Source organism: Carcharhinus amblyrhynchos, chromosome 12, assembly GCF_965287045.1.
Source record: "Carcharhinus amblyrhynchos chromosome 12, sCarAmb.v2.hapA, whole genome shotgun sequence".
NCBI lineage: Eukaryota > Metazoa > Chordata > Chondrichthyes > Carcharhiniformes > Carcharhinidae > Carcharhinus > Carcharhinus amblyrhynchos.
Window position 1 is genome coordinate 52,504,646 of NC_137335.1, and position 12,519 is coordinate 52,517,164.

Genomic DNA, 12,519 nt, shown 5'->3' on the forward strand with positions numbered 1-12,519 from the left:
CCACCCACTAGAACATTGAGATCCCTTTCTGTCTCCATCCGCTTCAATTACTTTTCATAAAAGTGTATGCATATTTAGCTTTAACCTTGCAGACATGCATAACACTGCACTTTTCCAAGTTAAATTATCATTTGTCAGTCACGAGCGTAATCCTCCAATACATCAAGATCTACCTGAAGCAGGCAAGCATTGGCTACAGTTCTGGCACTCGCACAAATCTTAATATCACCTGCAAACTTGCAGATCACATGCCAGCACCTACATTTATCATCATTAATAAAAATAATAAAAAGCAACAATCCCAACACTGATCCCTGCAGGATACCACTGATAATCGCTGTCCAAACACATCCAAATCCATATATAATTATATTCTGCATACAGTTTTCCAGTCAGTTCTCAATCCAGCTCAATATGTTGCCACTGATAACAAAGGCTTTGATCTTGTAGATAAGCTTCTTGTGTGATACCTTGTCAAAAGCTTGTTGGAAGACTAAGTAGACAATTCCTGCTGGGTTTACTCATCTAACATTTTAGTGACTTTTCAAAAAATGCAATCAACTTTGTAAGAAACGACCTTACTTTGAAGTATGTCGGGATGCTCGATATGTCTATCCCTAACTAAGAAATCATATTTATAAGCTCAATGATTCACTCAAGCAGAGGCAGATTTACAGTTTGTGGGGCCCTATGCTCAGCTTCAGCTTCAGCCCCACTCCCGCACCACCCCAGGATCTGAAGACTGAAATCCATCCCTCACACACATTCTGTCTTACCCCATCTCTTGGCAAACCCTCCCTTCCCCCCACTCCAAGCACACACTGTTTCTACCCCCACTCCTCGCACACTTGCTTTCCCCACTCCTCTCAGACACTCTGTTCACCCTTCCCCCAACCTCTTGCACACTCTCTCTATATCCCCTGGCCTTCTCATAGACTCTCTCTTTTATCCCCAAGCTTTGCACACTCTCTCTCTCTTCCCCCACCCCTCACACACATTCCTTTTTTTCTTCTACCCCTCACACACACACACTCTCTTTTCCCCAACCCTTCACACACACACTTTTTCTTCCTTCACCCCTCACACACACTCTTTTTTCCTTCTACTGCTCACACACACTGTCTCTCTTCTCTCCACCCCTCACACCCACTCTCTTTTCCTCCACCTCTCACGCACACTCTCACTTCCCCCACCCCTCACACGCACTCTCTCTTCTCCCACCCCTCACACACACTCTCTCTTCCTCCACTCTTCACACACAGACTCACTTAGACTACCATAAAACATAGGAGCAGAATTAGGCCACTTGGCCCATCAAGTTTGCCCCACCATTCAATCATGGCTGGTATTTTTGTCATCCCCATTCTCCTGCCTTTTCCCCAAAATCCCTGATCTCCTTATTAATCAAGAACCTATCTCTGTCTTAAAGATAGTCAATGCCTTACCCCCTCTTACCCTCACTCCTCTCACACACCATCTCTCTTCCTCCACAATCCTTACACAATCTCTCTCTTACCCTCACCCCCACACACAATTTCTTTTACCTCTACCCTTTGCATACACTCTTTCTCTTACCCACCACCCCTCACACATACTGTCTCTCTTGTCCCCCACCTCATACATACACTCTCTCTCTGACCACCAACCCTTACACACACTTTCTTATCCCACACCACTCACACACTCTCTTTCCCCATGCCTGCTGCACTGGCTTTCCATCCGCCCTCCTCCCCCACCGCCACTGCCAGTGGAGCAGTAGAAAGTTTTGTGGTGCAGGAGCTCTGAAGTAAATGCATTGGCCATATAATTTCTCAATATTCTATTGTGTTGTTTTGCTATGTATTATTTATTTGAATCCGTAAACATCAGTAAGACTATGCATTAAGTGAAAAATATTAGTGCCATTTTGAATTTTATTTTGAACCATGAATCAAGAAAAGGAGGGCAAGTAACAATACAGCACAGAAACAGACCCTTCGGCCCACCAAGACTGTGCCAATTCAGATGCCTCTTTAATGTAATATTTTCTTGTCCCTACATGGTCCATATCCTTCTGCTCACTGCCTACTCATGAATCTATCCAGGTACCTCTCGAACGTTGTTACAGAATTAGGCATTCAGAACCCTCTGTATGAAAAACTTGCCCCTTAAGTCTCTTTTAAACTCCCCTCCTCTCACTCTCAACTTGTACCCCTGGCTAATTGAGCCTTTTTGGTAAAATGTTGTCCTGGGCAGGAAAAGTGAAGGGTTGCCCATTGGCCACGCTGCCAGCTTTTCCCATTGTATTTTTAAACACTTTGTCAAAAGTCCTCCAATGTCATGCCGGCAGGGCGGGCTCATCTGCCAACAACTTTGGATTTGGGCATCTCCATTAAGGAATGAAAGCGTGTTTACTGTATAAGTACAATTTTAAGTGGAGATTGGGTGAAAATGCACTTAATTTCATTGAGGAAAAACAATACAAACTTTATTTACAGAACAAAGAGTTGGAGGAGAAGGAGAATTGAAGTGAAATAATATTACATCAAGGCTGTTTATCTTTCTTGGTTTTTATCAAATATTAGGCATGACGACAAAAAAGTCATTTTGGGATTCTCACCTGCCTCTCCATCCCCTCGGCCTTTCCCACCCACCGCCCCCCCACCCAAAAAAAAGGAGCTGAAAATCCCTCCCCATTGTTCTTTCTGAGGGAATGCAGGCTTAAAATGGACCGGTTTGGCCTCGCTACAGTGCTAGGGTGAGGGATTTACCTGCAGAATGTGCTTCTCTCAATCAGTGAGTGGTTGTGCGCTCCCATACATCACTAGTAGGATACTCCGGCCACTCTCACCTCAAAACTGGAGCAATCCCACACGGTCCCGCCCCCCCCACCCCGCCCACTACAATTCCCATGATAGGCGGGATGGGAGAATTCCAGCCCACATCTTACTGCGATGGCAGCTACCCCTTGAACTCCTACAGTAGCCAACTGCATCACAATGCTAAGAGGTACCTCCCCTGCTGGAAGCTGCTGACAGGCTTGGCTCATTAATGGTCAGGCCTGGATATGGACATACACACCGGATATATCGGACATGGATGGACATGGACACACACACCAGAAATATCAGAAACAGATGGACATGGACACACACACCGGATGTATCGGATACAGATAGATACACAGCAGATATATCAGACACAGATGGATATGGACACACACACTGGAAATATCAGATACAGATGGATATGGACACACACACCAGATGTATCAGGTACAGATAGATACACAGCAGATATATCAGACACAGATGGATATGGACACACGCACTGGAAATATCAGATACAGATGGACATGGACACACATACACCGGATGTATCGGACATGGATGGATATGGACACACACACCAGATATATCGGATATGGACACACACACACACACACACACACACAACTTTCTTGACCCCACACATTGTGCCTCCATGGGGGATGGGGGGGGGGTGAGAGAATGGATTGATGGGGGTGTGAAGGAGGGAACTGGGGGGTGAGGTATTGGAATTTCAGAGGGGGGAATGGGGTAGAGAGCATATTAAATGGCAAATTAGTTCCTGCCATCTGGATCTGGCACCTCCAATTCCAGCCACGCTCAAATGGCACCGCTCAGGCTCGCCATCTCTCAGATTTGAACTCTTGAGCATTGAACGCCATCCAACGCTGCAAACAGCAGAACTACAATTCCCATCAGGCACCATGGGCTGGTTCTTCCCAGGTTCCATACATCTATTTCTCATTATGCAGGCACATGCAGCCAGAAGTTGCTTTGGTAATGTAGTTCTGGCCATTGATTGTGTCAGGAAAGAACTGTCCCCTTCTCTGTGATTGGCTCAGCAGAGTGATTGACATGGAAATTCTGGAAGGGATTTCAAAGTAGTTCTGACCTTGATTGGTTGCAAGAGACCTGCTAATTATTTTGGGGCCCCCTGTGGTTTTGAGGACCTGTGTCTAGGCAAAGTGTGCTTCATTGTAAATCCATCCGTGCCCTCAAACACCATCTCTATTTCTGATCTCATAGTTACCCAGGGAAATTGTGCCTATGTTTTTTTGAAAGATGAGGCATTATTTACCCTAATTTTAGTCAATGGGAACTGTCAGGGAGACTTGCGGGCTACTGCACAACAAAACATCTCAATTGAGATCCAGCTGATCCACAAAACCACTAATGTGACATGGCACCAAGTTACATTTTCAATCTCAGTTTTAGTTTTGCAAATCTAAACATGGCGATCAAGCACAATTTTCCATCGGTGCCTGCCCACTTGCAGCGAAATTAAGTTTCCAAAGTGTCAATTTTTTTTTGTAAAATAACTATCAGAGGTCGGTCATTTTAGCCAGCTGTGTCTGGATTAATTCGATTTGTCATTCAAAGAAATGAAAAACACTAAGCCATCTCAAATGAATTGTTTTAGGTAACTGTTTAAATAATCAAAGAAATTGATTTTGACTTGAATATGTCCGATTTTAAATCGGATTATTTAACAATATTGTGAGAAAGCATTTCATCATTTATTCTCCCAGGATCGGATTTTGCCTGCCTCTTCCACCATACCCCCCACCCCACCCACGTGATGTATGTTTGCCTTTCGTCAGAATGACAAAATCCAGCCCCTTGTCTGCCATATCTTTTCAGGTGGAAATGAAATATACCATGGCACTAAATCATAGAAAACCTACAGTGCAGAAGGAGGCCATTCGGCTCATCAAATCTGCACCAACAACAACACCACCCCAAGTCCTTTCCTCACAACTCCACACGTTTACCCCACTAATCCCTCTCACCTGCACACCCTGGGACACTCAGAGGCAATTTAGTATGGCCAACACTAATCTAACCCATACATCTTTGGACTGTGGGAGAAAACCAGAGCACCCAGAGGAAGTGCATGCAGACTCAGGGGGAATGTGCTAATTCCACACAGACAGTGACCCAAGCCTCGAATCGATCCCTGGAGCTGTGAGGCAGCAGTGCTAACCACTGTGCCACCCATTCCTGACACAATCAGCAGTCAGGATTGCTTGAAGATTATCCCATTACTGCTGACAGGACTTTGCTGTGTCCATGTTGGCTGCTGCATTTCCCTAAATTACCTCCATGATTGCACTTCTAAAAAGTACTTTGACGTGGAGATGCCAGCGTTGGATTGGGGTGGGCACAGCAAGAAGTCTCACAACACCAGGTTAAAGTCCAACAGGTTTCTTTGGTATCACGAGCTTTCGGAGCGCTGCTCCTTCATTAGGTGAGTGATGAAGGAGCCTGATAATGGAGCAGCACTCCGAAAGCTCATGATACAAAATAAACCTGTTGGATTTTAACGTGATGTTGTGGAAAGTACTTTGTGAGCCATAATGCACAGGGATCTCCTGAGATTTTGGGGACACTATTGAAAAACAAATTCTTCCTTTTTATAATAAATGAACCAACGTGTTTGCAAAAATAGTAATCAGATGAATTTTAATTATATTAAGCATGTAAATGTTATTTTAGCACAATTTCAATATAGATATGCAAATCAAAGTTTTTAGGAGTAAGGAAAGGTCTGTCGACACAATAATCCTGTTCTCTTTGATACATTGAAATTTCACCTGTCTTCTTGCCAGAACACTTAATTATTTCTTTTGCCAGAAATGTATTTAATTTCATCTTATGCAAATTATAAAAAATATTTATAAAAATAACTGCCTAAATTTCTTTCTTACTGTCAGATCCCTAACATTGGCTTACTTTCTTAGGTATTTGATTTTTTCATTGCATCAAATAAATAAATTGAACATGTATGTGAAAATAGCCAAGTACAAATTTATATAAAGCTGACAGTAAAACTCATTACAAAGTGGCCGATAATTAAGCAAGAATTTGTTTGTGTCAAGCGATTTTGCGCATATAACTGTCGGTAAAATTGAGAATTTACTTAGCATTGAAGTAGATGAATGATACTAGCAGAAAATCCCAGTTGTGTTCTGCATGACTGAGTACTTCTGTAGGCAACATTTTTAATAATACTTTATTGAACAAGATAGCAAGTGTATCTCCTAACACAAGAAATACTTGCATTGAATATTTCTGTGTTTCTGCAAAACAGAGATGCATACTGTTGTTCACATTCCACCACAAGCCCTCTGTTCCCACAACACCACTTGCATTTTTAAAGTATCTTAAGGTGCTTTTCTATATTAAGGGTGGTACTAATAACTTAAGAAAATAGCAACTGGTCAACTCCATCAGAAAATGTAACTGCCTCCACTTCCATCCAATCCTGAGCTTTACCATCAGGGAAGAAGGATTTATCAGTCATGAACAAATGAGTAGAGATAGCAAGGAATCAGGTTTTCACCCCTCCGGTTTTCAAAGACTAGATTTTTGTCACAAAAGAGAAGCTCTCTGTCATGCGCAAAGAGTGGAAATGGCAGAAAACACTAAGTTCTTATTGAGCTCAGTACCAATTCAGTGACTTGCAGGTCTACACTTATGTCCAGCATTTCCTGAAAGTGCTGTTGGTTGTGGCTTGCCAATCACAAACTGTTACGTTGTTGTGATCCACTTCATTAAATATTTATCATCAGTGGTGATGGTGTCACATTTGAGCTGGTTTCCCCATCCACATGATAATGAAAAGAGCAACAAGTCCATGGTTGCTTCCAATGGACCTCAGGGACCCAGTGGGAGAGAGAAATTCGAATGCGAACCTTTAAGTTAATGTGAGTGTCTCGCCAAGTGGAGATTTTGGGCAAAACAAGGTCTCTCATTATTGTATGTGGCAAAGGCTACCAGATGTTTTAGTGAATCACCTCATGATCAAGGACAGCTTCATCTCCCTGGCAACGGCTCTCTGTTGCCCCTTATGGTGCAACGTACTATTCTCTCATCCTACTGTTCCTCTTCTGAATCGTCCTTTGATTCTCATCTGAGGAGGTTTGAGAATGAAAGCTGGCCTCATCCAATTTGGCAGAGCCAAATTGTGCAGCTTGCAGCAATGATCAGAGAGCCTAACCATCACATGTTGTGGGGAGTCAGCAGATCAATCCAGGCATCATCACCTCATTTTTAGGAGAACGATAGTCCTCAATAATTACCTTGGTAGAAGCATGGCTCATGTTGTATTGGTCCTCTGCATGAGTCCCCTCCTTAATAGATGACCCTCATTTCCAAGTAGCCAATCATCCAGTTAAATGGCTGGGACAAAGAGCTGAGTAACCTGGGAGCACCTAAGGATAGAAGCATTATGGCTACCCTCAAGCTATTGTGCATAGACCTGTAGAATCCTCAGATGGAATCTATACATTAAGGAAGTGAAATCCCTCCGGGTTTACAAATGCCCCTGGTTATCCCATGGGTGCCTTTTTGGATACACGGGGCAATTATTCTCCCCCAGCACATTAGGGAATCTTGCAATGGTTCTAAAACATCCTGATCTCTCAGCTTGGCTGACCCTGCAGTGATGAATTTGACCACCCTAATGAATAATGTGTCAGTAATAAGCTGGGTGTATTGCCAGGCTGCTGATTGGGGAATACTGTGGAAAGATACAGCTGACCCTTGAACAGATCCCAAGGAATAGGAATTCAACACAGCCGTCATTTTCAGTGCCACAGGAACTGGGTAACCATCCACACCATTGAAGATCATTTCCCCTCTAAGCAAATCATAAATTGTTATGACCTCCTCCCTGGAGAGCCACAGCCACATAAGATACTGGCACCCATATATGTGGAGATGATTTGAATGATGCCTGTACACTCATCCTTCAGGGTCAACCCTTCTCCAGGCAGGACTACCTGCAGACACCTCTGCATCCTTCTAGCCCTTCAGTATCACTGGGGCACTCAATTAGTTCACTAGAAGGATGCCGCTGCCCCTCAGCAACCTTCCTCCCCTCCTTCTTTTATCCTTGCTTAAGGAGCTCCACCTGAGTGAACTATCGCCATGGCCCCTACTCCCTGTGAATCCTTCCTGTCAGTGTTTCCTGTAAGGGTGCCTCTGTGACTAGAGTGCCCCTTCTAAATCACTCCCATCAAGATGAACACTTAAGAATTGAACTCAGGCCAATTCTCTCCTCTCGTAATTTCAATGGCAACCTCCAACTCTACACTTCAGCCCGGATATCCTAACTTTGTTCTGCTGTGATTATCTCCTCCCTGTGTAAATTGTCCAACCAACATAAAATTGCACGGGTGTTGTCAGACAGTGAAAAATCGTGGGCAATTGGTAGTTAATCGACTCGAACATGACCCAACGTTGTAGCTATTATAAGTCTTATGCAGAGATATAGCGGAGGAACAGCCATCCAAACAGTGAGCATAAAACTCCCAATCAGGCAAATACTTAATTTTAATTAATGGGTTTTAATTTTATTAAGTTTCTTATGTGGAACCTCACTGAATGCTTTCTGGAAGTCCATATAAGCTCCATCCATAGACATGCCCCCATGTACAACTTCAGTTACTTCCTCAAAAATATTCAATTAAATCCATTAGACATGACCTCCGCTTCACAAATCCATACTGACTGTCTCTAATCAGCTCAAATTTCTCTAAGTGCTCAGTCACTCTGTCCTTAATTATAGATTCCATTAACTAGATTCCATTAACTTCCCCAGAACAGATGTTATACTAACGAGTCTATAATTTCTTTCTCGGGAAAAAATACAAAAATCACGGGATTTAGGAAAAACCACACTCGCCTGATTTTTTCAGAAAGAATCGATATTACAAAAATGTGCTTTGTCTGCAAAATTTAATAAGGGCGTGGCTCAGTAACATTCATGCCACTTAAGTACCAGGTCCCTTTGGATTTTGACAGCACAACTCTAGTTGGATCCCCTACCATCAATAACTGGGGGTCGCGGTGGGTTGCGGGGGGAGGGTGGGGGGTGGTGTTGTTGTCACCATTGTACAAATGAAGGGTCAGATACACAAAATGTTAACTCTATTACCTTCAACACAGATCCTGCCAGACCCACTGGCTATCTCAAGTCTTTTCTGTTTGGATTTAGAAAAATCCATCAGGTCACCTTTGGCCAGAAACATAATTAGATCAGCCACCTAATTAGAGTGGCTACCAGAGCAGGCTGGATGCAAGGTAATCTTGGCAAGTGATTCATTTCCTGACTTGTTAAAGTTTTCCAACATCTATGGAACACAAGTCATGAATATAATGGAATGCTCTCCAATTGCCTGAATAAGTGCAAATCCAACACCATCCAAGAAACTCAATACCATTCAGGATAAACAATCTATTGGCACTCCATTCACTACCGGCACACCATGGCTACAAATGCACGATAGCAATGTTCCTAGGCTTCTTCAACAGGTGGTGTCAAACTTAGAGGCATAAAGGCAGCAAGTGCATGTGAACATCACCAACAATGAGCTCTCCTCTGAGTCACACACCAACCTGCCCAGACAATACATTACATTATTTTATCATAACTGGGTCAAAATTTTGAACTCCCAATTAGTATCTTGTATTTTTTTGTTTAAGTGCTTGGCCCCTTTAAATATTTTGTCATTTCTGCATATGTGTGGTGACTTAAAGGGGCTGACTCATGCGCAACATGCACAGGAATTTATTTTTGTTGCTGCACGGCAGTGCAGCTACACAGTTCCCAGGGAAATGTTTTTCCCCATAGCACCGCGAGTACTTTCACCAAATGGACTGCCGCAATTTATGAATGCGGCTCACCACCTTTCCAAGGGCAGTTACGGATCAACAATAAAGTGCTAGCCTAGCCAATGACGATGCATGAATAATAAGATTAACATACTTTGATAATGGAATTACATTTGTAACATGTTCTAATATAGAGAAACGATTCTTGAATCGAGAGATTTTTGGAAGATTATGGCAAAAAAACTGCAAAACCTTCGCTTGCTTTCTTTAAAACCTTGGGGTAGAAGCTTTAAGATACTGGGGATTTATCAGTCTTTGGTGCATTTTTTTCTAATATTATTCTCCTGTTTATGTTAATTTTAGTGAGCTCCAATCCTCAATACATTATTAGTTTCTTTGGAAAGTCAGGTATATTATCCTTTGCTTTCACTGTGAAGACTGACAAAGTAATTATTCAACATGCTTGCAATATTAGCTGAACTGTTTCTAAAGAACCCACTTTACCCTTTTCTTCCAACATAATCATAAAAACTTTTGTGTTAATCTTGATATCCCTTGCAAATTTCTTTTCATATTCCTTCTTTTAGCTATTACTCTCTCTTTTGTCTTCCTTTGCAGTTCTTTATAATTCTCCCAGCAATCTTCGGTACAGCTCTCCTCAGGCCTACACACCTTACAGCTCCATTAATTCCTCTCTCTTCAGGCACCTCCTCACATCTTCATATGCACAGCAAATACCTACACTTTTTGCCATCCCATGCCTCACAATCGTCCTCCATTAATATTTTCCTTCTCTCCTTGCCGTGCAATCCAGTTCTCACACTCATCATTCTCTGTTTTCTCTCTTTACTGGAGAAGCATGTATCTTTAAGGAAAGGCAGAGTATCAGGGCAGTGCTGGGGCTGGCAGCCACTAGCAGTGCATGTAATCTCATCCAATAGGAGGGAGGTTTTTTCACGATGAGGCTGAAGATGTCAGCAGGCTTTTGTGTGAAAACCTGAGCCTCACGGGGCACTGGTGTTCACACATGATGAGGCAGCTGATGTTCTGCCTGTAGACCCTCCATTGGGAGTTTCACCTCCTTCGAGCTGGATCCATGTGTCCATCCCCTCTGCACTGTGGAATGACATATGGCTGGGGAGAAAGCAGCTGGTGCCGCTGCAGGTGTTGCTCTTACTGCTCCTCATATTAATCCCGTTGTTCCTTCTTATCGGAGGTCCAAGGTAGAGCTGCATAAGTAGCTCCCGTGCTTCAGTGAAGGCTGACAACAGGGAAGTGCTGAAATTCAAGAACCGACTTCCAAGAAATAAAGAATCACCTGTTACGCAGTGAGAGCAGATATTCAGAACAAGTGCTGTATCAGCCTCCCACCTAGACATGCCTGGAGCTCCTTAGTTTCACTGTTCAGAGGCTTCTCCACCTGAGAAACACTCTTCACTGTGCTCTCACCTGGTTGACCCTGACGAGTTGCAGACTGCTCGAGAAATACGTGTGCTGACTGCTAAAGGGAGAATGCTTTGATAAAACTTCAGTTAATTACTTTTTTTACGTATCACAATTACTTACCAGATAGCACCGCTTGTCTGTAAATCTAGAATCTGGATGGCATCAGGATCCCAATTCACTTCAGGGGGGTTTAACATCCTGTACACAACTGAACCTGCATTCCGTTGGCACTTCATTTTGCCACACAAACACAGTACTCTTATTTAATTAGACAGGAATCCAAAATTCAAAGTGGCTTGATTCGGCAAACATTGGCAAATGAGAACAAAACATGCAAAACAAAGTCCTTTAATGGTTTACAAACTTAGTTATATTATCCTGGCCACCTTACAGAATTTGCCTGAGTCCTATATTTAATCACATCTCAATATGATTGTCAGAATATGAATTTGTGCCAACATCAGTTACTGGCCAGAACAATGGAAGTAAAAATCATAAGCAGCCATGTTGACTATATCCCAGTACCAGTTTTTGGCCTGAACAATGGAACAATTCAAGCAGTATCACTTAAACATTTGACATTGTCCAGGTCATCCTGTTCCCAGGATGCTTCATAGTACCATCAAGACAGCCATTATGTCAATCTTGAGGTTGAGCAAGGAGGAACTCACTTCACTATGCATTTATGGGTATCAGGTGATACAAAGTCACAAAGAAAGGGTACACAAAATATCAAGGAACAGGTCAGAAATCACAGTGAAGCCAGAGGGACAACATCTACAGAGACCAAATTTCATTACCTCAGGTTTGCAAGAAATCACGTTGTAGGAATCTATCATACAATCATAATAGTTCACATATTATTGGTGTCTAATTAATTAACATGCTTTTGGACAACACAAAAGGAATCATGAGGAATTATTTAACTCTGCTTAAAACAATTCCTACCATATATGAATATTTTCCAGATAAAGCTCGCACAATAGTAGATTATCATTTCTATGCAAAATCTTGCAAGATTGTTAAAAATCCCTCACCATATTTACAAACATGTTTAATTTTAATAAAACATGGATACTTACAGAAAGTCTTATGAAGTATCTCGTCCCAGGTTCAAGTTGTCTCAGAGTGAAATCCACAAACAGCTTGGAGCTATTATACACCACATCGCTGTTGTTCAAATTGTCTTCGCTGGTCGAAACATGTAGCAAGTAGTGTTCTAGGTGCCCATTAATTTTTGGAGGCTCTCGACATCTAAATTTGTCAGAAAAATATAATTTACTGAGGCTCTAAATAGATGTGTAAACAATTAATTTATGGTTGGTCTGACGTCATTAGCTTATGCATAGAATTCTAAAGAGTTTAGTCAACTTATTTATATTCAATTATTGAATATTTTAGGAAACTTTATGATCAATTTTCACCTTGC

At 42.3% G+C, this 12,519-nt stretch overlaps 1 protein-coding gene across 3 annotated transcripts in view; it reads right to left on the minus strand.

Annotated features, from left to right (window-relative positions):
- The window catches only part of ush2a (Usher syndrome 2A (autosomal recessive, mild)), an 815,153-nt gene that overhangs the window by 426,228 nt on the left and 376,406 nt on the right, over window positions 1-12,519 (minus strand). For all 3 annotated transcript variants that reach the window (XM_080200528.1, XM_080200527.1, XM_080200526.1), the window contains one exon: window positions 12,173-12,344. In XM_080200528.1, the coding sequence (XP_080056654.1) occupies window positions 12,173-12,344 (172 nt within the window). The remainder of the gene's footprint in view (window positions 1-12,172; window positions 12,345-12,519) is intronic.